Source organism: Anas acuta, chromosome 3 (assembly GCF_963932015.1).
Source record: "Anas acuta chromosome 3, bAnaAcu1.1, whole genome shotgun sequence".
NCBI lineage: Eukaryota > Metazoa > Chordata > Aves > Anseriformes > Anatidae > Anas > Anas acuta.
This window is the reverse complement of record NC_088981.1, coordinates 87196208-87223160: the sequence shown is the minus strand read 5'-3', so window position 1 is coordinate 87223160 and position 26953 is coordinate 87196208. Positions and strand designations below refer to the sequence as shown.

The 26953-nt window shown below is 43.8% G+C and overlaps 1 protein-coding gene across 49 annotated transcripts in view; it reads left to right on the top strand.

Moving 5' to 3' along the window:
- Positions 1-2928: 2928 nt before the first annotated feature.
- Positions 2929-26953, top strand: part of RIMS1 (regulating synaptic membrane exocytosis 1) — a 312325-nt gene continuing 288300 nt past the window's right edge. For 11 of the 49 annotated variants that reach the window (XM_068678224.1, XM_068678198.1, XM_068678200.1 and 8 more), the window contains exon 1: positions 2948-3423. In XM_068678224.1, the coding sequence (XP_068534325.1) occupies positions 3260-3423 (164 nt within the window). In that variant the 5' untranslated portion in view covers positions 2948-3259. Of the gene's footprint in view, positions 3424-26953 lie in introns of all 49 variants that reach the window. The other 38 variants (XM_068678214.1, XM_068678211.1, XM_068678208.1 and 35 more) reach the window with 8 other exon arrangements.

Genomic DNA, 26953 nt, shown 5'->3' with positions numbered 1-26953 from the left:
GTTTCCCAGTACAAGGAAAACACAGATGCACTGGAGCGGGTCCAGCGAAGAGCCATGAAAACGGTTAAGGGGTTTGGAGCTGTCATTTGAAGAGAGATTGAGAGAGCTGGGACTGTTCAGCCTGGAGAACAGAAGGCTCAGGGGATCTCAACACTGTGAATGAATATCTGATGGGAAGGTTTAAATAAGATGGAGCCATGCTCTTGTCAATGGTGTCCAGTGACAGGACAAGAGGTAATGGGCACAATCTGAAACGCAGGCCATTCTGTTTAAATATCAGGAAACAGTCTTATAATGTGGGAGTGGTTTAACACTGAAATAAATTGCCCAGAGAGGTTGTGAGAATAAATTGCCCAGAGAGCGTGGTATCTCCAATATCACCCTTGGAGATATTCAAAACCCAACTGGAAACAATCCTAAGCAACCTGCTCTGGCTGACACTGCTTGAGCAGGGATGGTGGACTAGATAATCTCAAAAAGCTCCTTCTAACCTAAACAATTCTATGATTCTGTGCTTTTCAGTAACATAATTTTATTCATGATATTTTTCTTGGTGCAACCCCACACTCCAACTTCCATCTTTTTTTTTTTTTTAATATTACTCTGCTAGAGCTTTCATATTTTCCTTTTTAAGTTATGAGAAACTATATAAAAAGTCCCCTTATACCCTTTGTATTTATTTGGTATTTCACACACAGCAGTAAGAATCCATGTGCTTGACCCAGCATACAGCAATTAACAAAGTAATACAGAACAGACATATACATGACTGTGTCAGTAATTAATAAGCAGAAAGGTGAGAAGGGAAACTTAACCTCATGTAATATTTTCTCTCTAAAATTATTATGGAGACACTTGGGTCTTATAGTCTTAGACCTTAAGTACTTTTTCAGGTTGGCCTTAAAGCTGTAACTCTCAAACACTAGGGCCACTGCTCCAATGAATTAGTTCTTCCAGTTACTTGAGCTACATCTTTTATGTGGCATGTGCAGGCTCAGATTATCTGAAGTCTGGGGACTACCTATGCATCTATAACAACTTAAGCATTAAATCTAGTATTTCTGTTGCAGATATTTCATGTTGTTTCTGATACTCAACTGCTAAGGTTGTATCTGCTGGTTGCAGATGGCAGAAAGTGATTTTATTGATCAGCTCTGAGGACTATGTCTAGCAGTGGGTAGGACTATGTCTATCAGACTATGTGGCCAGACCCTGGGAGAAATCATCACACAACTTAGTGGAGAGTCTGTGTCTTTAACTGAGTGTGACATAATGCTATTTACCAGTCCTTTATAGTGCTTTACTTATTAACACCACTTTAATCTGTTCTGAGGCATCTGTTGGTCATTCAAGTTTCAGTTTTCTTCATGTGCTGGAACAGTTGAGACTTTCCTTTCGAGTTGGATGGAAAACGCTGAACGTAGACATTATCACTCAAAAGTTCTGGTGGTCACAGCAGTGCTTATTATTTTTTTCTTTGTAATGTATGTTATCAAATTGTTTCCTGCAGAAAATTTCTTGGGGGGATACAAACAGATGGCCACAGTAATTCTGCTCGAATTCAAAGGGTCGTGAAGGTTCATAGCTCTCAGAATTGTGAGAGGTATTAGTGTGGCTGGCTGAAAGCTGGTCCCTCTCCCTGTTGCAAACCCAGCAAGTTTGGCAGCAGGAAGCATTGAGCACTGCCAGCACAGATTTTTTTTTCTTTCTGGTTCATGCCCATCAGACGATCTCTCTAGAAACCAGAGCTGTTTCCATGCCATGACCTCGACAGAAGCGTGACCGAGAGGTCTAAAGCATCAGCATGTGTTAGTAGTAGTTCACATTTTATTTGAAAGTGCAGTTTTCTCTATATTTTAGCTTTGCGTGTCCAAGTAGCCTGAATGATTTTGTCCTCAGACAGGCATGCTTGAACAAGGGGCACTTCAGAGCTATACGCAAGAGTTTCAGATCAGTGGATTACATGCGGTTGATCTCCTCTAGAGAAGGACTGTTGTGTTGATTACCAGCTAATACCAAAATCAGGTTACTCAGAGCTGGTAGGTTAGAAACTGATAGAGAAGCTACCCCTGTCGAGAAGTAATACTTTGCTTATTGTCTCCTCCCAGTTGACCAAAGCACTGTGGCATGTTTCATGTCCACATTGGTGGGTCTCAGCTGTGAAAAAAATTGGTCTGATGGATAGAGCACACACCGCTCTCAGGGAGGCACAGAGGGAACCCCTGGCACAGGTGCCACTTGCTGTAAGAAGCTTATGAAGGAAGTGCTCAAGTGTATCATAGGATATCCCAAGTTAGAAGGGACCCACAAGGATCATCGAGTCAACTCTTGGCTCCACACAGGTCTACCCAAAAATCCAGACCATATGACTGAGAGAACAGTCCAAACGCTTCTTCAACTCTGACAGGCTTGGTGCCATGACTACACCCCTGGGGAGCCTGTTCCAGTGCATGACCACCCTCTTGGCGAGGAACCTATTCCTGATGTCCCATCCATCCTCCCCTGTCACAGCCTGACACCACTCCCTCGGGTCGAGGGAGCCAAGCTGCGTGACTGAACAGGCTCACACTCCCTGAAGTGCAGGACCCCAAGGAGGGTCTGGTGGAAGCTTATGGGACCAGGTGCGTGCTGGAGGCTGCGGGACCACAGCCGGGGCTGGGGCACCCGACCACCACCATGCCCACGGCTCCCTCAGCCCGGAGGTGCCGCCCGGCTCCCAGCGGTGGTCCCAGCCCCCGGCGGGCACCCCGAGGGGCACCGGGGGAGCCGGGAGGCGCGGCCGGGAGGCTCCGTCGGCCCGGTTCCCTGTCACGGGCTCCGCCTCAGCGGCCCCAAATCCCCCCCTTTCCCTCCTCCCGGCGCCAGGCTCGCAGCCGCCGAGCCGTTTCGGCGGCAGCACCCGCCCTCCGCCCCCGGGCACCCTCCGCCCCGCGGCGCCCCCCGCCCCGCACGGCCCCCGCCGGGAGGGCTGGGCTGGGGCTGCGGGCGGCGGCCCCCGAGCTGCCCGGAGCCGCGGAGACAAAAGGGAGGGAGCGAGCAGCAGCAGCAGCAGCACAGGGAGCCGGGCTGGGGGGGATGCGAGCAACCATGAAAGGCTGGGTCTCCGCCTCCTCCTCCGCTGCTGCCAGAGAGCTGCCGGCTGCTGCCGCCGCCGCTGCTGCTGCTGCTCGGAGGACTACACTGTGAAGGGGGCGGAGGAGAGGCTGGCTGGGTTCGCCGGGCGAAGGTAGAAGGTGTACAGGGAGAGGCGAGGAGGAAAATGTCTTCTTCGGTGGGGCCCCGCGGCCCTCGCCCACCCACGGTGCCCCCCCCGATGCAGGAGCTGCCCGACCTGAGCCACCTGACGGAGGAGGAGAGGAACATTATTATGGCCGTGATGGACCGGCAGAAAGAAGAGGAAGAGAAAGAAGAGGCCATGCTCAAGTAAGCAGACGCCAGTCATTCATTCACCCAGCCGCTCATTCATGCAGCCGATCGCCGCCGGGCGGCAGCGGGCGCCGCCACCGCGGGGGCCACCCGGTACCCCCGGGGGGGGGGGGTGGTTGGCTTCGCCCTGCCCGGGGGGCTGCCCCCCGGGGACCCCTCTCGGCGGAGCCCCGGTGCCACCCGCCCCATCGGCTCCCCTCGCCCCGCTGTCCTTCCCCCGGCGGGGGCAGCCCGGTGCCGCGGGACGGAGCGGGACCGCGGCCCTCCCCGCCCCCAGGGGGCGGGCGGAAAGCCCGACACGGGGGCGAGGGGCGAGGTGGGATCCCTTTGGGGTCCCCGCAACCCCGCCTCTTCCAGGAGGGGCCGCTGGGTGGGGTTTCCCCGCTTACCGGAGGAGCCGCCGTGCTGCCCCCGCCTGGATCGGCCTCGGATGGCTCCCGAGGCGGGGGGTGAGGCGCCTGCCCCCCCTTCCCCCCCCCGGCCCCAAATGGCCGCCCCGGGTGGCCCCAAATGGCCGCCCCGCCGGGCAGCGCCGCGCCCCGCTCCGCCGCCCTCCCGCTCGCTCGCTGTGGGGGCCGGCGAGGCGTCTGTAATTAGGGGTACGGCCGTAATTAGCCACACGTAACGAGCCGTCGCCCAGGGGCAGGGTGCGTGCTGGCGGGACGGGGGGGAGCTGGGTGTCGGTGGGTGCCATGTTTGGCTTCGGGCGCCCACCGCCCCATCCCTGCCGAGCGAGGCGTGTGGCAGCATCTTGTAGCCTCCTCCATCCATCTACCAAATCCCTCGCTCACAGCGAGGGGAATAAACGGATCGAAGCTGTGGTCTGAGGAGGGGAGAGGCAGGATTCCTCCCCTCCTGACTTCCCCTCGGGCCTGTTGGCTTGGTGAGGGGAACGGGAGGGTGGGTGACTGGAATATGCGCAGAGCTCCTGCGTGACCCAGGCCCTCCCTGCCACGGGAGGTGTAGCCTTACCTCACCGCCCGCTAATTGCATGTACGCCTCTGGAAGGGATGCTCGGAAGGTGTGACATAATCTGGGTGTTTCTTTTGGCAGCATCGGAAATACCCGCTCGAACCGTGTGGGTTCCTGCTCTTCCCCGTGGCTGCCTCGAGCCGATGGAAATGCCAAAAACCCCACGGGCTCCTAACTTGTGCCCTGCACACCGCGCGTGACGAAGCGGGGACGGCGGTTCATTATGTCCCTGGTGCTGCCCTTTCTCACCAGTGCTGGGCTCTGAATTTTCGCAGACCTAATACAGCAAATCCTGAGGCCCAGCTGCTAGCGTTGCCTCTCCCCTAGGAGAGGGTCTGAAGGCTGGGGTTGTGGTGTTCGGGTCTCAGTCCCAGACCAAGAGCTGCTCCTTACGCCTGGGGTGTGGTTTGTCTTTGAGCTGGGGTGGTAGGAAGGATGTTTTGTGCAGACGCATTGTATCAGTCAATGTGGGGAAACGTGAGTGAAGGATTCCTCTTTAGATTCCATTTATCGGAAGAAAATTAAATAGCCAAGTAGTTCAAAGGCTTTAAGCTACATTTATCCTTCTCCCGTTCCTTGTCCTCCAGCACAGCTACCTCCCTATAAATATTTAGCTTTTATTCCGTGAAGAAGATTGCTGGTCCTGTGATGATGCTGTAGAGCAATACTATAAATCTCGCAGTCACTACAAGAATGAACTTTTGTCGGTAGAGATGGTAATTTCTCAGCCCTATTCTTGTTAACATAAGGTAGAGGATAAATTTTCTTCCTTTTTTTTTCTTTTTTCTTTTTTTTTTTTTCATTTTCTTTTTAGTTCTGCTTTTCTTTCATATTGGCATTTCTAAATTCTGGGCTGATGCATGATTTTTTGTATGATTATGAGAATCTTCAGCAGTTTCACTAGATGAATTTGGGATACTTCAAATATAGTTGTTAAAAGAGGTAAAAAATCGCACTGTGAATTCAGCTTGAAGTTACTTGATAGTATCTTCAAAGGTTTGTGATACTTAAAAGCTTATTTCTTACAACAGTTGCTTTTAATTTGTGACAATAACTGTCTAGGCCTGAGAAACTGTGATTTTAAATACATCTTTTTTTTTCTTTAAATAAAGAGCCAGAAATTAATTGAAAGCACATTGGGAAACTTACAAACCTATATACTTACTTTAGTGATATAGTTGGCTTACAAAAATTAGGTCACAGCACATAGTTGTCATATGGATTGTGACCTGAACTTTACAGAGAACCACTACATTTTGAAATCATTTACCTTTTCTATATGCTGAACACTTAATTTGGACAAGAGTTGGACATGTCTCGAAACCCAGTCTACAGGGGTTACTCTCTGGAAGACATGAATTTACTCCCACAATTTCATAGAGGCTTGTCACAGATATACAGTGATGCTGTACAGATGACACAGCTATATTATACAAGTCATACATCATCGCTACCCTGTCCTATTATCTTCAGTAAAAGTTGTTCTGATTTTCTGAATGTCTCAGGAAAGCAGCCACCAGTTTTCATGTAAAACCACCTGGCAGAGAAATGTTTCTTTCTGTAACACCCACATACAGATCTGTAACATCCCCTGGAAGTGAAACTGATCTGTGTTGCAAACTAGGCTGCACACAGTCCTGAGCTGAGCAGAGGTCTGGTTCACGCTGTCTCATGAATCATGAGGGCTAAAAAGGGTGCAGCATTTCTTGCCTGTTCTGGATGTCCCGATAGTTAGCAATACAAGTTTCTAAAACACGGTTTGTAATTCCTTTCCAGCATTCCTCGTAGCAGAAAACTGTAAGGAAGAATTACTGGTCAGACTGTTGTATTCCTCAGATGATGGTCATCACGCTGTGTGTCCAAGGGAAATTGAGGTGTTTCTTTGAGTAGATGCTATGGATTTCAGAAGTGAAAGAGATTAGGGCTGTCAGCAAAGAGGCTGTGTCCCTCTCCTCCTCCAGGTCTGTCCCTCTCTGTCTTCCTGAGCTCTGTTTCTGACTGAGATAAAATCCTTCTTGTAAAACCTCTCTGCCAGTTCCTGCTGACATCAGCACGTACTGCAGCGTGCCAGCCTGGCAGCAGGGCGATGGGCAATGCCATGATTTCTCTGCTTGCTCTGGAGCGTGGTAACATTCTTCAGTCCTGTGATCTGCAAATACCATGGAGCAACATGTTTGAGGAGTAAGGGCTTTTGTGAAAGTTCCCCCTTTTGCTTTCTTATGAACAGCTGCACCTTGGCATGAAGAACTCTTTATTGATAATAAACAATTGGCTTTGAAATTTTAATTTCAATTTCTTTTCAATTTCTTTACATGTGAAGGCAAGTTCTGCATTTTTGTACCATGTCACTAGGTGCTCCTGAGAGCATATTTGTGTTGTTGCGCGATGGAGTGCAGTCCCAGCCTGGTGTACAGCACTGGAAACTCAAACCCACATAGACACTTGGATGGTTACCTGGCACTGAAAAGAAATCGAGGCATCTTGGGTGCAGTCCACGATTTTTTCTGTAATGCTGTGCCTGAGAAGCTGGGTGTCCTGTTTGTCCAGGGCACGTGCAGACACAGGGGTGCCTTAGCTTCTGTTGTTTGCTGTCTGTCTTATCCCTAAACCTGTATGAGAGTCACAAACTATGTTGTCATGTGCTTAAGTCCTGTGAAAGAAACAAACGTGAACTCAACTCAAAAATAACGTCACAGCAGTGGCCACTCTCTTAACATATTGGTGGCAGGCAGTGCTACTGCTTCTTGCTGCTTCAGCTGAAATAGCCTCGAGGTTAGGAGGTGGTTGCCTAAGCCCAGTGCACTTCTCAATCTGAAGAAATTGAGTCCTAGAGGACTGCTGTTTTGTTATAATGTAGTATTTTGGCTTGCTGTACAGAGAAGAGTGAAAAGTTTATGGGCCCAGGAGCCTGACTTGATAATGAGCTCAACAGAAAGCACTCTCTTTGCAGAGAAACTTTATTACTCTTGTATTACATGCATCTGGGTACCCAGGGCTGTTAATGTAGCCTTTTTTAGGAGAGTGAGAAAAGTTGAAAGTACTGAATGCCAGAGGACAAGGAGGGAAGTCCTCCTCCCTCCAGCTTCACAATGGTTTTGCCAGATTGTGCGTGTGTTTCTGATGATTCTAGCAACTCTCAACTGGAGCTTCACCTTCCAGACCCAGGCATCCACTGCTACTGTATATATAACAGTTTGTGGAGGACAGTGGTAGGATGTGCTATGGCCACCTCTGCAGACTAATTCACATTGGAGGCATGTTTTATGTGGTAGGTAGCACTGTGGCTGAAAGAGAAGAGGTTTGTGTTGAGTGGCTGCTTTGTCTAGCCTGAGGTGCGGATGTTGAGCAAGACTCTGATAAGACTGACTAATTGTGGAGATGAATGAGAAGGAAAGTTTTCAGTTAGGTGGGAAACAAACAGTTATTTGCAAAAATTAAAACAAACAAACAACAACAAAAAAAAACACACATTTTTTTGAGGAAAAATGCTTTAAAAGTTTCAAATTTACATTCAAATGCTAGACACCCTGAGACAATCGTGTTGTTTGTGGGTATGAGGTACCTCAAAGTGAAACAACCCCAACTAATACGCAGCAAATGTCAATCACAGGAAAATCACAGAACTGTGTATACTTCTGTGGATGTTCTTAGCTGAAGTTTGCCTATGTGCAATTGCAGTGAGTGACTGTGAAGGAGCGGCATCAGGGACTGACCGCAGCCCCCATTCCCTGTTCCCCTGCACTGCTCGGGGGAGGAGGTGGAAGAGGGTGGTTGGGGATAAAGTGCTTTTGGCTTGCTTTTAATTTCTCACTGTTCCAGTTTGCTAGTGATAGGCAATAAATTATATAATTTTCCCTATGCTGAGTTTGTTTTGCCTGTGATTATAATTGTTGAGTGATCTCCCTGTCCTTATCTCAACCCTTGAGCCCTTTCCACTGTATTTTCTTCCCTGTTCCTCTGAGGAGGGGGGCGTGGGAAAGGGGTTGTGGTGGTGTTCAGCTGCCCAGCAGGGTAAAACCACCACACTGCATAACTGAAGCTTAACAGATTGGCTGGGAGGCTGGTGCTCTTAACCAGTTTCCTGGAGACAGTTTGTTTCCGTCTCCATTTCTCACACTTGGACCACACCTAACATTGGCAGAAAATATTCAATACTGCTTGGAGCACAGTGGCAGATGCTGCCACCCTTATTTTATGTTATACTTACAGGGCAAATAAGAAACTAGGGTTCCAAGACCTTCTTAGCCTGGATGGTGTAAACTTGTTGGTGCTGATTCCTCTTCCATAAACACTGTGGAAAGGAGAAGTGGGATCATTCCTCATCCCTTCTGTTGAAACCGGGCCACTTTGCACAAATAAAAGCAAGAGTCATAGGGCCATCATGAGGAAGGCTGTCTTTATACTATCTTTAGGATAAAGATTTTAAAGTCTATCTTTAATCCCACTGGGAAGACAAAAGAAGAATCAAGAGTTCTGGGAACTGCTTGTGCATTTGGCAGCAAGGAATTGAAGGAAAAAATAGATAAACAATTCCAAAACTGCCTCCTCTGTTTGTACTCTTTCCATGGTCCCATGAATCTTGCTTTCCTCTTATCATCAAAGGAGACAGAACTGCAGTGAGCTCAGGACTGCAGGGAGGGCATTTGTGGCTTTCAGGGAATTATATAGGACTGATAACATTTTTTTAAAGCAGGAGGATGGCTTGGGTAGTCCGAGGAGGCTACTATATGCAGTGAAAATGTACATACAACATGTTTATGTGGTAAGGTACTTAGGAGGCAATCGTTGACTGTTCTCTTGGGGGAGCATCTCACCACCAAGGGAAGAGGAGGAGAAGACTGTCAGCAGACAAGAGCAGAGTTGTAGGACCTTCCTTAAAGGAAGAATGGGAGGTGATAGGAGATGACTGCCAGCGATAAACATCTCTGCCATGGTCTAGGAATGGGCTTCAGATCTCTACATGTTGAAATCTGGGAATGCCTGGTGTGTAAACTTTTATTCAGAGCACTTTTATATACCCCAGTTTTAGTGGGTTTATTGAAATTCATAGGACTTTATTTCTTTGCATGTGTGTTTCCACATGATTTTCCTTGAAAAGCATCCTGAGCTTTATGCCTGGCTTTGCCATGTAGCGAGTAATGTAAGTAAAGTAACTATTACTTTCTGACTTAGAAGTCAGTGAATCTATGAATTCATGGGCACCATCTCTGCCCTGCAGAAGGATTAAGACAAAGACTGGATGAAATTACACGACTGCTGGGCAGGAACTTCTCCAAGTACAGGGTTGTTATAAATTCAGATCTGAGAAGTAATTATGTAGAAGATACCTCTTACCCAGGAGGGAAGGGAACCCTTCTGCTGGTTGTTACCCTGTACAGCAGCAAAGTTCTGAGGCGGAGAACAACCTTAAGGCACATTTGAAGTTCTTGGTCTTGTCAATGTCCTTTTACTTCTGTAGACTTATGTGAAGGATTTTTGGGTACAGGAAAATAGCTAACAGAGATGTAGCGTGCTGCCTTCATCAGGAGGTTACCAAGCATTTTAAGACTTGAAGTTAATGCCTAAAGAAAAGGCTATTTAAAAAATACTGGCTTAACGCTTGCTGCTCTTGTATTCAGGCTTCAGCTCAACTTCAACTCTGCTTGAAGTTGAAACTCACAAATAAAATTAAAATTTTATTTTTGGTTGCCAACAGATAGAGCCAGTTAAAGTTTCTACTCTGTTCCCTGCTCCCTCACTCTGCCCGCTGGTGCTTGCTGCATTGGTTGTCTCCCCCTGTGTCTGCCAGTTTTAATTTCCAGTCAGATTTGGCCTCTTCATCATCCAGAGAACTACAGTGCTGTCATGCGGTTAGGTTTTGGGGAAAAAAAACTTGAGAACCTACAACTTGATTCTAATTTCCAGTGGTGATAAAACCTGCATGGGAATCTTAAGTAATCAGTTACAAACTCAGGGTGGTTTAGATATATTTCTTTTAATACTTGCATACAATTTACAATTTCTGTCATGATTTATCACCTAACCAAGACTGCGTGATTTATCCTGGTCACATCCATGTATTGGATCTGTAAGAATGTAAATAGCTTATCAGATCTCTATTTAGTAAGAGTTACAATTGTTTATCCCCTCTTACAAACTTTACAGATATGGTAAAATATTATGCAATGTTTGTGGTGCCTAGTCTTGGAATCTAGACAGTAAACGTTATTCAGAGTTATTTCTAGTTTTCATAACAAACAATAGAAAAGAATACTGCTATCAGTGTGCTTTCATAATTACTTAGGTAAGACAATTTGCACAAGGCAGTGGGATAGCATTATAATTCTTTGTACTTACAACTGAAGTAATCATCCTCAACATTTGATTGCATATTAGACTCTTATGTCCAGAGAGAGTTTTAAACAAGAAAGCCATGTTCCAAATATACTTTCTGGCACTATTATAGAGGCAAGAAAAGCTATTTGCAATTTTCAGAATAGTGGCACACAAAAAACCATTCATACACTCGCCACTTCAGAGACGTGAAGAGACATGGCACAATAAATAGCTTCATCCAGTCAGTTCTAGATTGAATTAGAACATCTGTTTTGGCACTCGTTTCTGAGTTTATTCACATAAGGTGTCTTATTTTCAGCATCAGGACTTTGTGCACTGTGCTTATGGTAAGACAGTAAGCACTGTTAGTCATGCTGAAAACTGTGGAATTTGTGTGACTTTTTTTCAGACGTAATAAAAATGGATAGTGTTTGAAGTCTCTTTTTTTTTTTTTTTTTTTTTTTTTGTAAGTCTTTCCCATATTAAACCCTCTTGGAGTAACTGAATGGATGAACCTAGCAAACCGACTGGTTTGAATCTTGAGGATCTGTGGTATAAGTAAATAATAGTTTCTTCTGTATTTTGGTCTTTATCTGAAGACCAGTTTGTAGTTAGAATAGTGGTTTAAATACCTTGTATCAAAATACAGATACCTACTTTAAGCTCCTTAATTGAGAGCTATTTTTTAAATCTTCATTAGGTGAAATTCATTTGGACATTCCTTATGAATGCAGCACAGCCCAAGCACGCTATTTTGGTGCTAGTACTATTATATTGCAGAGAAAGTCTCCCATTATACCAAGAAATAGAGTTCTCTCTTTGTTCTGAGAACTTCTGATGGAAGTCTTCACATACTTGGATGATCTAAGCATGAAGTATCCTCTAAAGAGTTTCTCTTGGTTACCAATACTGCATACTCTGAGCTGATGAAACAAAGAAATTCTGTACCTACCAGTCTGTCTACTTCTTACTCTAGCAGGTCTAATAAAAGATACATCTTCTTACAAACCTAGTTTGGTCTACCAGGATAGCAAGCATGACAAATTTCATAGCTAGTGCATTTTATGTACATTTTTGTAAAATACATATTCATTCTCAGGTCTTTGAATATACTATGAAGGCTTCAAAATAGTGATTTTGAGTTAGGGTTTTGCAATATTTATATTGGTACATAGTTCTTGTTCCAGATATTTAGCAAACCTGCAGTCCTATACAATACAAGCAACCTGAAAATATAACTATGGGCTATGTTCTGCAGATCAAATGATTAGTAATAGGACTTTTGAGAGAAACGACAATGAAGAAGTTGATGTAACAAAAGGCCATTTTTGAGCTGGATGATTGGATAAGTTAGTATAACTTTTTTTTTTTTTTTTTTTCAGATTCCATTGGTCTTGGAAAAGGCATCAAGACCTAAGGAAAGACAGACAAAATAGCTGGCTTAGCTTTCTAATCTGTTTTCTTCATACAATTTCTTTAGCACTTGCATGTACTAGGAAAGCAGTCAGAGTAATTTTACATTTATATTCATTTTAATTAGCTTTTCATATGAAGTTATTTTCAAAATAAAGCCATTGCACTTTTGCATATCTGCTGCATTAACTTTAGAGTCATTTTGACATTTGACATCAGGAAGCTAAATTTTGTACTGATTAAATGAAATCACACAGATGTAGATGAAAACAATGTAGAAGCTTGAGCTGTGACAGGATGCGAACAATCTACAGTTATTTTAGCTAATGTAGGTGGTAAGTCTGTTTGTTACTGTTGTTTATTGCAAAAATGCTGACTTTGCATGAAAACCTTAAGCTGTATTGTTAAACTTTCTGCCACGCAGCGATGTGTTTTTAGCCGTAGATGCCAAGCAGCCAGGCAGGTGGTTGATGGAGTGCCGAGTGCAGGACGCTAGGCAGTTGGAAGAAAGGACAGGATTTATGAGAACTCTAGATCATCCTAGTTTAGCTCTATTGATTTTGGCCCTGGATGCCACCTGCAAAGTATCAGGGTAATGGGTTTGCGTTTTATGGATGAGAATTACAAGAGACTTTATATGTGGATGTGTGCTTGTGCCTAAGAATATGGAACCAGGCTGTACGGAAATATGTACAAGCTGTTTTATAGGCTTTAATTGCAACATTATGTTGCTTAGTGTTGCTTGATATATGCAGAGTGCATTGGTGAAATTTGATCGGGAGCTGAAAATGGGGAGCAATTCTGCCTGCAGTCCTGTTACGGTGACAGGTGACGCAGTTAAACAAGTTGCTGCCATGGGCCAGCAAACAATCGTATTGCTGGGGTCCTGTGCCTGGGCTGAGCTTGATTAACTTCCACGAGTCTATGCCTTGGAACAAGTGTCACCAAAAGCACATCTGTTAGCTGGAGTAAGACTTCAGAGTTGTCGAGTCTTTTAGATGGGATGCTGCCCTGCAAGTCTTTTGTTTTGTAGAAGGAAGCACATTTTTCTTGAATGCATTCAGTAACTCTTTAATTATTCCCCAAACTTTACATAAAAAGTAAAAATCAGAAAAGTGAAACTTAGGCATGGTTACCTACATCTCTGGGAAAAAAATAATCTATCACGGTACCAAAGTGTATCTCTATTTCTTTAAGTTACTTTTTGTTTTGTATACCCCTAATTTCCTGCAGTCTTAATCGTATATTTTTTCTTTGTTTTCTCCAAAAAGTTGTTTTTCAATGTACTCATAGAAAGGAAATGTGTTCCCTTAGAGGTGGGGATTGTGGAGTTATATGAATTGATTTTGATGACGTATATGTAAGAAGTGTGTAAATTCCTTTGAGATTAAACACAGGGTGCATTTTTCTTATATTTTAGAGCAAAATTAGATATTGATTTTTTTAATGTGAAATCTATTCTAAGAATATAAAGCCTCACTAACATATTATGATTCTTCTATTTTGTGTTCTTAGATGATTTGATATTGATTGTAGTTTTAAATTTAAAAGCTCTCACATTTATAAGGAAAATCTTCGTGTAATTTAATTTGCAAATTTTTGGTAAAACTCCATTATCTTCAAGTGAAATATCATCCCTTTAAAAAGTCTCTCTTGACCAATCTTACTCACTGTAAGATAAGTTTCACTGAACTTTTTGGACTGGAGTGACCAGTTCAGGGAATCAGCAGTGAATTCACAGGTCTGGTCCCCTCTGACATCCCTCTTCTGGTGGTGGTGTTTCAAGTTCTAATCTTGTCCCTGTCTGAGCAGATTTAAGTGGTCCATGTGGAAAAGGAGCCAGGAAGTTCTAGTTATGTGCCAGGTGACACAGTGCTTCTTTCATCAGGCCATAGTGATGTGAGTCTTCCTTTTCTGGTATTTATCCAATACGGGATTGAAGATAAATAAGCTGAAGTTTACTTGAGGTAAACTAGAATTAGTGAAAATGAGGGAAGACTCTTGAGGAGAACGGCAACAATTATAGTGCTTACTATTATTGAGGAGCTTTGTCCTCCTACTTTTCAAAGGGTTTGCAATTTGGCAATAGTTTCAGCTCTCTCCTTCTGGAACTGATGGTCAGATATATTTTGGCCTGCATTTAAATGTTTGCCTTATTTCTCTCAAATCAAGACCTTGTCAGCGTAATACATAGCTTCTGTCACCTTCAGGTGGATTACTGCAATATGTTGTACGTGGGATTACCCTTGAAGACAACCCTGTTAATCTCGTATTGTGCTTTATTTTCCCCTCTGCTTGCTATTGCATGTATTTCAGGTTAAAGCAGAACTTGCCTTCCAGCCTGCTGGTAGAAGAGTGGAGGTCAACCAAGACCACGCAAGTAGAGAAGACAGGGAACTTCCACGTACAGATTTCGTGGAGGGCCTCTAAATTTGAGAACTTCTTAAGGTAGTCAAAAAGGTGATGAACCTCTGCTGAGGGCAACTCTCTTGTTATGTGAAAGTTGCAGAGGTGGATAGGATCTAATCTTCCTGGCAATTTACTTAACGGTGTTAAATGCCAGGTGTTAAATTTGAAGACGGGCCCTTGCATGTCTGGCATTCATAAATAAACCAAGGAAATCAATAAGGAACTTCTGCAACTGCCACCCTTTTGACTCACTTGTCAGAGGCCAAAAACTGAATGAAGAAGAAAGCTGAAAGGGTTTTCCCTGAAAGAAAAGGGAAAGTAGTGTTTCTTCCAGGTTAAAACTGAGGCCACAGAGAGGATGGGAGTATGGAAAAGCTGCTTTTTTCCCCCTGTATTACTGTGGTTGGTCTAAATCTAGCAGTCGGAAGGCTTGTATTTTTTAATACTGTGGGACTGAGAGTATGTCTACAATGACTGTGGTGGGCTGGTGGCAGCAAGGAAGCTGTGCTTGTGCTCTCTTTGACCTACAGAGCACAGGTCGTGGTGGAGTGAGGGGTGAGAGGAGGGAGCTGGATCGGACCAACGTGCAGCAGTGCCTGGTTTCCCTGCCTCATGGCAACTGCAGACAGCATTGCCTCTGCTTGTGGAGGAATAGGAGGACCCAGAGGTGTAGAGGGAGCCTTCCTGTGGTGGTTTCTCCCCCAGGATGGGGTGTAAGTGTCTGAACACAGGTGTCTGCTACCATCCATGAAGTCCAGTGGTACCCTTCCTATTTTGAGCTGGGCCCCTCTTCTGCAGGAGAGGAGTCGCCTGTTAGTCCTGTGTTGTATCTGCACAGGCCCATGTGGAAACCTGGGGTACCACATAGTTTTTCAGAAGGTTTTTGCTTAGGCCTTTGCATCCCATCTTTGGTTCCCGGCTCTACTGAGGGCAAGGAGAATGCTGGGAAGCTGGTTGCTGCTTTAAACAAGGAGAGGTCAGGAGCAGGCCCTGATTTTGGGAGTTGACTGGTGCTAACCTCCCTCAGGCACATCATGGGTAGGTGCTTCCTCATCTGGAAGCTGCCCTGGGATCATCCTAGTTTCATTGCTGGACACAGCAACTATGAAAGCTTCAGCTCATTTGACCAACCCATATGATAGCCTGCCATTTTCTCCAGATCCCTTCTGTGGGATTTTTGGAGTCGCTGTCTTTTCTTTGGGGATCTATCATTTCTCATACAATGTATTATGGCTATTTGAGATAAGAGCATGTTTCCCTCTACCTGAGAAGTAGTACCTTGTCAATGTGAATGATCACTGAACTGGCCTTGGTGAAACTGAGATACTTTGATAAAATCCTTACTTTATTTTATTTTTAGTTCTGAGTCTCATGATAGCTAAGGTGTTCCAAGTGTCCTCACGAGGCAACCACCAGATTAATGAATGAGAAGAGACTGCAGAATGGTTGGCGTTTTGCGTTGGGCTGGCAGGGCTACTCACTGGAAGAACTGTGGTTGCTTAGCTGCCACAGGAGAGGAGAAACGAAGAGAGGAGAACATGGGAGCACAGACTGCGGCCTTGTGAGGGACAGCAGGAACGGGGAAACTGCAAGCGAGTGGGAAACCAGAAGAAAACACACGTCACTTAAGGCACGGAAGGTTGAACTTGAAGGATGTGTAGGCAGGTCTGCAGGGATCAAACACAGGAAGAACGTATGACGTGAGAGAGATAGGAGGGGAAGGCTGGAATTAGCTGGGATGGGAGCCTGGAAGTGGGCTGTGAGTGATGCAGCTGCCTATTTGTCTAGCAAAGAACGAGCGTAAAATAGCACTTCTGCACCCTGGTAATGAAAAGTGATGGATCCTCTGGTAACAGGCCTGGGACTTGTGTATTTATGTGTCCCTTTCACTTTGAATTTGAACTACAGATGGTTAAGCACACAAATCAGGAGGAGGTGAACATTTATTTTCAGTGTGAAAGTAAATGAATTAAAAGGCAAGTAGAAAATAAAAAGGTTGAGAAATGCTCAGTGTGTGAGCCAGTCTCATGGCTGTGAAGGGAGGGGTCTGAGCCACTTGGCTTAAGTTAGTAGCAGAGCCCAGCCATGCTCCCAAACCTGATAGCACAAATCTCAATAGCCACTTTTCAAAACAAGTTGCCACGTTAATCCAGTTTTGGATTTTTTGGGCCGTTGTGATTTTGAATTTTTGGAATTTGCTTTAATCTTGTCACTTCTATGAAGACTGCTGCTTCTGGTTAGGAAAGGGTCCCTGCTGTCACAGGAGCTGTATGGCAGAGGGTCATGGAAAGGCTCCACACCAGGAGTTTAACTTCTTAACAGCATAAACAGACAAAAGGGAGATGAGGTATAAAAACCACAAGTGGATCAGCTGTAAGGCAGCACTAAATATTATGTTAGTCTCAAGGTTTACAGGCAGGGTGCCATGTCCCCTGTGTCTGTCCAGCCTTGTCATCTCCAGCCTGACATATTGGAGGTTCAGTGCATGTACAGATTAATCTGTGCAGGCTCAGTGCCTGAGGGAATGGTGTGTGTTTGTGTGCTTTTGTTTTTAATTAAAGGTGGCATCTCTACTTTTTGGGTGGGTGAAGAATTGAGTTAAGAGGGATCAGCTAAATGGGAAGAAAAAGGAGCAAAGGATGTTGAAGTTTGAGGAGAGGGTACAAAAGATTGAGGAGAAGATTAAGCAGGTGAAGAAAAAGAACAACAGGGACAAAAAGATCACAGTGCAGCAGAGAGTTTAATGAAAACTGCAGAGAGTGCTCTGAATATCTAAGGGTCCCTGCTTTGCTGAATCAGCAGCTGCATTTGGCCAGGAGATCTCTCTGGTACTATTCTGTAGTTATTTCCCAGTACCACAGTGTGGTGGGCCGGGATAGCAATTCAGTCCCCAACTCATGTGTGGAGATCTCCTTGGATATGTCGTGAGTATTATATAGTGTTATCCACTCCTCTGTGTGTCTGCAGTAGTAATAACAACTAGTAGTAATGACAACTGTCTCATGTTAGTTGTTTTGTAATAGCTCTTGTAAATGCTGTTACACCAGTAATAACTGAAGCACAAAGAAGTAAGGAGACAGGCACAGACCTCTCTGCAGAGGAGCCTGAAGTAGGATTGAAACCTGAATCCTGCTCCAGCTGCTCAGGACACAAAAGTATTCAGCAGGACTTGTCTGAAGCACAGGTGAGACAAGAAGCCACCAGTCATAGCAGTTATTTAGTAGTGATAGAAGTGGATTTGGGACTTAGAAATGTTACTCATCAACAACAGTTGTTTGCTAATAAAACTGGTGGATTTGTAAGGTCTTATTCTTTCAGTGCTGTGGAGTGAGAAAGCAAATTGGACAGCATTAGAAACCTTTGGCTGCTTCAGTATTTTAAGATGAGCCACGTGGGTGCGTTATCTTGTGGATCACGTAGTGTCATTTGGAATGAACATACATGAAGGCAGGTAGCCTCGTTTTGCTCCCTGTGCTCTTTTGTACCTGGGGCCTGCTTGGCTGCTTCTAGAACTGATCCTGCCACCTGGAACATCTGGCTGTTCCTCTGCATTTTCCACAATGCCACAGTGGAAACAGAGGGGAGAAAGGAAATGGTATCTAAATCCTATGGAGGTAGCCTATACTGCCTCATCCTACGTAATCTGAAACAGCTGGGAAGGGGAAGATGACAGGAGCATTTGCAGCTGGATTCTTTATTATCCTTTTTCTCAGCATAGAAGAATCTGTTTTCCTTTAGTACAAACCTTATTTTTACTAGGACCTGGAGACTCAGTAGTAGTGGTTAACACAGAACTAAACCTTGACTCTCCTGGGCTGCTCTAGCTGTTTCTTTTCTAGATGTTGTAGAAAGTACAAGTTATCCAAGCCGTGAAGAGAAACAGATAAGCTTCTCTTCCTGTCTTCCTGTATCTTGGCAGCCAAAACATAGATATGGAAGAGGCAAAAATGTTCATCGATGCTAAATTTGGGAGGGGAATCTTGCACTAAACTTATCAAATGTAATTGTTCTGAGAGTGCTGCTGACCTCAAGTGTACACAAAGTGTGATGTTCACTAGGCAAAAAAAGGGGAGGGGGAGGAGGGTGGGGAACAAAACAAAACCAATAATGGGAGAGAATGAGACGCAAATAAGTTGACCTGCTAGGGAAAAAGGTTGAGGGAGCTGGGATATCTTGGGGGTTGTACTAAAGAAGGAGGTTTCCCTGACAGAGCATTGCAGTTGGTTCTTCTCTTGTCCATCTGATTTCTGGAGAGCTGGTTCAGATGGGTATTTCATAAAATTGTGACATCAGCTGCTTGGTTTATCAATGACACCTTGCATCTGTGCCAAGGTGCATCTGCTAGCTTTGAAATTTACAGTTTCAAGGAGTGAAGGTGACTGCCTCTCACAGATGCCTATCAGAAGATGCAGTGCTTCTCGCTTCAGCCTGAACCAGCCACATCGTGGTCCTCTGAGGAGGACCTCTGTTGTTGATGTGGTGTGATCGATATCACAAGAGATGCTGTGCTGGGTATTACAATCACAGCTCCTAGGTCCTAGTGGTCATCTTTCACAAGAGCAAGGTGATGAATTCTGCTGTTCTTCTGGAAACATTTATTTTCAGTTAATATAAAATACCTGAAAGGTACCAGCCTGTGATACTGAGTTGTCTAATCAGAGCCCATGTGCAATACCCAGAGCTTGTGCTGGGGTCAGGCGGTGCTGGAGGCATCACTCCAAGATGAGTAAGGATTCATCTCCCAGATTGCTGGTGCTTTTGGTTGGACTTTGAGGGTAGGAGTTTGCCTGAAGTGCTAACTGTGATGGAAGCTTACTAATTCAGCTGCTTGTTTGCCAAGAATCACAATCGGAGCATCTGATTTTTTTATTATTTTTGTTTTTTTCAAAGATGCACTGCGCTGCCACAATACTTTGTAACTGTAGCTGGTAGACTTGTGACATTCTGTGACAAGTGTCTGTGGCAATTATTATTCCTTGTCATCCAGAAAATTTGTCATTGTTCTGCTAATGCTACTGAGATTCATATTTTGTGATTTCACTTTAAGAAAGAATCAGTCTGGATGCTAAGTTATTGAACAGAGACTTGAGATCCAATTAACCTTTGTGTGCCACCACTCCAGACAAGTTTGAATCTGCCTATACCTCAGTTCTGTATTTGTTAATTTGAGATAATGCTTTTGTCTTCCTTTCCTTAGGTTGTTTTGTTTCAGTGACACTCCTTCCCTATGTGCTCGGATAGTCTTCATGCTTTGCTCCAGTGAATTTGTGGTCTCTGCGGAGGTCTCAGGGCGTGGTGCCGCAAGACAAAGCGATAACAGCAACTCCAAATAATCAGCATTATGCTACCTGTTTGGGGAGAGGATCTGTTTTCATTGACATCTGGCTCTGACTTTGTTCTGCCTATCAAAATTTAAGCAGTGTTTAGGGTTCTGCTACAAGGGTGGCTGCCTGCTGGGGAGCTGAGCCTCATCCTTTGTTCAAGGTGATAATTTCCTAAGGATCAGATATGCATACAAATCATTCTGGCAAAGGAAGATACAGATCTATTGGATAGGATACACAGTGCAGGGAATAACTATTTGATGATGGTACTTTAATAGCAAGTTAAACACTTTGTGCTCGCTAGAAGAGTTCATGTTTTTTGCTCTCAAACCTGGAAATTTCATGTCACTAATTCCGTTGGGTCATGCATCTTCTATGTCACTTACCAAAACATATCACAGAGAAAACACTTGAATAGCCCCCACTTGATTTTTCTATCCAAAGTTGGCTGTGCAGATAGGTGATGTATCCAAATGCTGACTAATTGAGCAGCATTTTGCCAGGACCACATCCAGATTGTTGCAGTCTCCAGGTTTTAATAGCGAAACACAGAGCCCATTGTTTGGATTTGAAGTGCGTGCTCCCTGCATGTTGTGAAGTTATTTGTGACTGCGTACAGCTTTGAAAACACTTAACGATCAGCATTTCTTCGTGTGTTGAAATTTCATGCTTTGGTGTTTGATGACAGCAAACATTGTTCACCGCATGAACAGGGAGCAGGGTGAACAAAGCTGTATTTGCATAATAATGCACTCCATGAGATGATGGGAGTGAACAGGATGTTCAAACATCACCTGGTCTTTTTTCATTACAAGAGATGGAGGCAAACAGCAACCTAAGATCAGAGCTGTTAACCCATGTATTAATCTTTGGCCATGTTTGCAATGGTTTAAAAGGCAGACTCAGATTGTCTATTGCTCTGAAGGTAAGTTTTTACTTTGTACCTAATTATGCAAGCTTTGTACTGCACACTAAAATATTTATTTTCCTCTAAGTCATACTTATAATATCACTCAAGGCCCAGTTGTTGAGCAAAACTGGAAATACTCATTGATTGCTTTGAATGGAAATCCCTCTTGCCCTGGTTGAATGATGATGAGCTTGGCTTTTGGGGGCTTGGAAGAACATGTCCGGAAAGCTGTTCTCCGGGCTGCTCTAAGTGGCCATTCTCTCATAAGCGTGTGGACTGCTAAGCTCAGTGGAAAACAGATGAAAAAGTCTGCAGCCAGGAAAATGTGTTTGTGACCTTAAAGGGCAAATGCAAATAATACTGAAATTGGGTTTGCCGACACAGGGCATAGCAGTCCATCCTAGCAATGCATAGTATAGATCTTCCAATACAGGAATCCATCATTCTAGTCTCCTTTCCAAAATGCTCTCTCTAAGCACATATCTTTATGTATTCTGGATGTCATTTATTTTTAAAATATTTCAAAAAATGTTGAAGGGAGTATTACGAACCCTTTTCATCAGATATTTGTTTATACAAACAAACATAATCAATATCCAGAAGTGTTGATTTTTATTTTTTTTTAGCCGGTATAGGATCTACAGATAACACCGAGAATAAATGTGTCTCCGACTTTAACAAAAGAGATTTAAAAAATCCTACTTACATCTTCTGTTAACTTTCTCTATTGTTTTAGTTCATTGGAAACTTGAAACCAAGGCCACGCTCCTTCATGAGGCATTTAATAAGAAAATCTTTCTTGTCGGCTTATAAAGGAAACCTAAAATAGTTCTTCAAAGGGTTCTTCTGATTTTTTAATATTCTGTTTCTGAGGACCTTACTTCTTAATGTAAAACTGTATTTAAATCATATTCTTGCTAATGTAGAATTCAGATTATATTGGAATGAGAAGTTTCGGTACTTTCTAGACCTTATTTGGCCCTTAATTAGACACCATAAACTGTGGTTTAGTGTGTAATAAAGCACAAATAAAAGAACTCCAAAATACAATTTTCTTTCCTAGTACACCAGAGCCGGTTTTCTGTGCCCTGAAGTACAGGATGCTACTGGAAAATTTAATGGCTCCTTTAGAGGCCACAGATCCTAAGGAGTAATTTGCTTTCAGCATTTAACAAGGGGCTCCTACCAAACCTCTGTCTTCTTAGCCAGTGATAATCTGAATATACCAGGGGCAGATAGCAAGGGATTTTCTTCATTTATTTTCCTGTTTAACCCAAGAGGGGAGGGCATGCTGCTGATTAACAAATATGCATGAAGTTACACTTTGCTGAGCATGTGTGTGTTTACACTGATGGTATTTTGACAGCAATGGCAGTTTGTGACAAATTGCTTCATTCTGAAGGTAAAAAGCTTGTGTTCCTCAGAGCTCCTGTAATGAGCCCCAGAACCGTGCCAACTTTTGGAAGGGGTTATTCAGCAACGTCCAGCGAAATTAATGCTCAAAAGAACAGAAAAATACATGGAAGAGTAATTGAACAGTTCCTTAGGCTAAATATTTCGTCTGTGAGAAAAATACCAGTTTGTGAATCTGGAAATACACTTTTACAGGACCCAGTGAGTTCTCATTGCCCTTACCCTCCAGTCTTGATTTATGCCACTCACACTTTCCTTTTTGCTCTTGTTTTACATTGCAATGAAAATGAAATACTGGGTATATGCTGATGGCTTATTAAGTGTAGGGACTTCAGTAGAAGTGAAATATATGAAACATTAGATAACACTAGAATTTTATTTTATTTATTTAAAAACACAGCGTGGTGTTGGAGCAGAGCCTTGATTGAAATTATTGATCTCTTAGTCTTGAATAGTGCATGGTGTATGTGTAAGTGTGTTTAGAGGGAAAAGTTTGTCTTTTTCAATGCACTCTGCAGCAGCTAATGTGGGGTTTCCCACAGTGAGTAAGACAGCATAGGTGGGTGGTTGGTGTCTTGGAAACTTGTACTAGGAGCAGGAAAATTGGATTTTGTAATCTCCTCGTCACTTGTTCCATTACTGTTTGCATACATTTTTACAAGTATAAGAGGCAGAGATAAGACTGGTTGATGTGGTACTAAGGGGATGGAAAATGTCATGGAAATGGGAACACTATGGGCCTCTTAATAGTTCCTGTCCAGATTTTTTTTTTCTTACATTGGTCTATTTTAAGTTGAAGATTTCTAGAAAAATACCATGCTTTAATTGATGCTAGATGGACTCTTCTGAAAGTCCTTCACAACTGGTGCTGTATTTTTAGCGTGCTTTTTATTCATAAATTCCCTGCGCTTTCTAATTCAGCATGAAGTTTTCCTTTAGGCAGACATGCAAAATATGCATAGGAGTGTCTGCTTTCTTCAAGTCCAGCAGGCACGGTAAGGAGGGGACTTGCTGCTACAGGCATGTAGGAGGTGGAAGCCTACTTCTGGAATATGTCTTGGTAACACACATCTGTGGGAACAGAGGGATGGGGGAAACCTTATCTACATGGTGTTTAAATGTCCTACAAAGCACTTTTTTTCTGCGTGTGTCTATCATGTATAGCTAGAAGCATTGTATTCTTGGTTGTTGCTGGCACAGACACAAGACATGCTGCACTCTTGCTCTGTGTCCTTCCTCTAATCTCTTCTTCTGTCCATATCTCTGTGCTCTCATTCTTCCACACTCATCCCGCTTCATTTCCAAGTCCATCCTTTCTTCTCCACAATGTCAGCACACACGGTTTCCCCTCAATTCCTGATAATTTTTGCTGTTATTCTTATAGTCTCAGCTCCCCACAGGAACAGTCCATACTGTTTGTGAGATGCCTCTCCGTACTCCATCCACACCTACCCTTTGACCTAGGTCAGCAGCCACTCGTGTACCACCATACACATTTTAATAGCACCCATCTTTCTGTTTTAACTGCATGGAAATAAAACAGCAACATCTTTGTATTCTCTAAAACGTTCCCTTTCCAAAGATGCAAAAATGTACTTTGTTTCAACGGACTAACAAAGCAAAGCCTATGTGAAACTTGTACGCTAATCTTAAGTGAAGATAAAAAACCAAAAGCTTAGAAATAGTTTGGAACAGTCATGTCAGGGTAAAGTGAGCTTTGTTTAGATCAGATCCTTATGTCTGGCCAACTCATGTTCAGAACAGGGCCCCAAATGCTTTCTTTTTCTGGGGAAAAAATAACTGATGGCTGGTAGCAGACCCATGAACTTTTTCACTGCTAGGGAACAGATATTTAAGGCTCAGTGGCTGCAGCTCCTCTCAGTCACTTTATATTCCTTGCTATAAGTGTGCTTGGAGAAGGATAGTTTGGCTATAGCTCAATATTTCCATTCTGTATGACAGTCTGAGCTTTTTAAAGTCTGCACTTATATCTTTGAAGTTGTACTGTTTTACTGTTTCTTTTTTTTTTTTTCTTCCTGAATTCCACACAGTGCCCTGAGACATGGTTCTAGAAATAATCTGTATTTTTGTAGACCTTATATGCCGTGATTGATTAGACATGACCTGGAAAAAACAGGTGAAGACCTTGAAGTCTCCAAGGTACATGGTCCCAGACTGGATCATCAGAAGTGACTGCATTCATGCTGAATATGAGCCAGCAGTGTGCTCAGGTGGCCAAGAAGGCCAACGGCATCCTGGCTTGTATCAGAAACACTGTGACCAGCAGGGCTAGGGAGGTGATCGTCCCCCTGTACTCGGCTCTGGTGAGGCCGCACCTCGAGTACTGTGTTCAGTTTTGGGCCCCTCGCTACAAGAAGGACATCGAGATGCTTGAGCGGGTCCAAAGAAGGGCGACGAAGCTGGTGAGGGGCCTGGAGAGCAAGTCCTATGAGGAGCGGCTGAAGGAGCTGGGCTTGTTCAGCCTGGAGAAGAGGAGGCTCAGGGGCGACCTTATCGCTCTCTACAGATACCTTAAAGGAGGCTGTAGCGAGGTGGGGGTTGGCCTGTTCTCCCATGTGCCTGGTGACAGGACGAGGGGGAATGGGCTAAAGTTATGCCAGGGGAGTTTTAGGTTAGATGTTAGGAAGAATTTCTTTACTGAAAGGGTTGTTAGGCACTGGAACGGGCTGCCCAGGGAGGTGGTGGAGTCACCATCCCTGGAAGTCTTCAAAAGACGTTTAGATGTAGAACTTAGGGATATGGTTTAGTGGGGACTGTTAGTGTTAGGTTAGAGGTTGGACTCGATGATCTTGAGGTCTCTTCCAACCTAGAGATTCTGTGATTCACTTTGCAGACCTATCTGCCTATGCATACTTTTAGGATAGAGAGAGCTCCATCTTTCAAAACACAGATTGCACTGGAGAGATGTAATGATGTGTTGCTGTGAACTCTTGTGGTGTTGCTCTAGCAGTTGAGATACTGGTGGAGCTCTAGGGAGGGTCAAACATGTAGACAAATATCTACATGGTAAAATTTAATCTAGTCAGAAGTTACAGGGAAAATCTGTTTTGAAAGGTATGTATTTTTGATCTTCTCAACCAAACCCTGTCTCTCTCTCTCTCTCTCTTTTTTTTTTTTTTTTAAACTGAAAGCAGTTTTTTTTTTTTTTTTTCTTAACACAGAAGGGGAACCTGGGTGATACTTGTCAGCATAGGGTGCACTGCTTCTCCATAGCTGGTGAGTCCATAACAGGGAATGCAGGGCTGCTTACAATAAGCCGCAAGAATGAGGGGAATAACCACTGCAAAAGTATTGCATGATGAGGGTTGCTGCCTTCTGAGGAGCAAATTGTTTCTTGTGGTGTGTTGATGAGTGCCTTGCTTACAAGATGCAAGTACTACTGTTCCCTAGGTACCAGTATGTCATTGGGATCACTTAGGCAAGTAACTTTTGCGCAGAATCATTCTTTTAAGATTTCATTCATCAGGCCCTAGGCAAGAAGTTGTTTTCTTCACAAGTGAGGATGGTGAAAATAATAATTTAAGCCATCTCTGCAATACATATATTCTCTGTTGTACATAGAATCATAGAATGGCTTGGGTTGGAAAAGACCTTAAAGACCAGCCAGTACCAACCTCCTGCCATGGGCAGGGTCACCTCCCACTAGATCAGGCTACCCAAAGCCCCATCCAGCCTGGCCTTGAGCACCTCCAGGGATGTGGCGTCCACAGCATCTCCAGGAAACTTGTGCCAGGGCTTCACCGCCCTCTGAGTAAAGAATTTCCTCCTAAGGTCTAATCTAAATCTCCCTTCTTTTGCTTTAAAACCACTCCCCATTGTCCTATTGCTATCTGCCTGTGTAAAAAGTTGTTCTCAAGTAAAAAGTTGCTCTCCATAATAATGACATTAACACCCCATCAGTAACTACTATGAGATGGTTTTCTTTTGCACCACATATTCAACCAGGCAACAGAAGAATTTCACAGCTTTTCACTAAATTCTCCTCAAATACTCTAAGTGGTTAACTGTAGTAGTGTAACTGGGAATTCACAAATTACTAAAAGTATGTACAATTACATGTTGGGTATTTTCAAAATCATGATGTTTCACAGAGTGTTATTTAAGTGAAGGTAACGCCATACTACAGCTAAATTTTTCACTTATTTAGGAATAGGCTGCGGACAGATGAATAGTTAAGCTTCTCCTTTTAATGTGCTTAGCAAGATACATGGAGATCCCAGGGTCTTCCACTTTAATGAAAAGTGGTGGAGGCTGAAATTTCTCAAGAGCTCTGGGGACATGGTGTTGTGGAAGGAAAGAAACAGCATGTTAATAAGAGTTGCTATTTGTTTAGGCTTGTTTTAAAGGACTCTGTTGGATTTCATTTATTAACTATATTCCCTTTCTCTGAAAGGGTAATACTGAATAAATGGTGGAAGTTTACCTTGTAATGTATCATGACAAATACAAAGTGTGGTACATTTAGTGTGAAATGTTCTCTTGGTAAAACCCTTGCTCTACTGACATCAGTAGGCGTTATTCCCATTGACTTCAGTACAGTCTTTCTGAGAGAGATTTGAAATGCTCAATGTATCAAATGGAGTTTTGGGCCCCTCATTACAAGAAGGACCTCAAGGCCCTGGAGGGTATCCAGAGCAGGGCTATGAAGCTGGTGAAGGGCCTGGAGCACAAGTCCCATGAGGAGCAGCTGAAGGAACTGGGGTTGTTTAGTCTGGAGAAGAGGAGGCTCAGGGGAGACCTTATTGCTCTC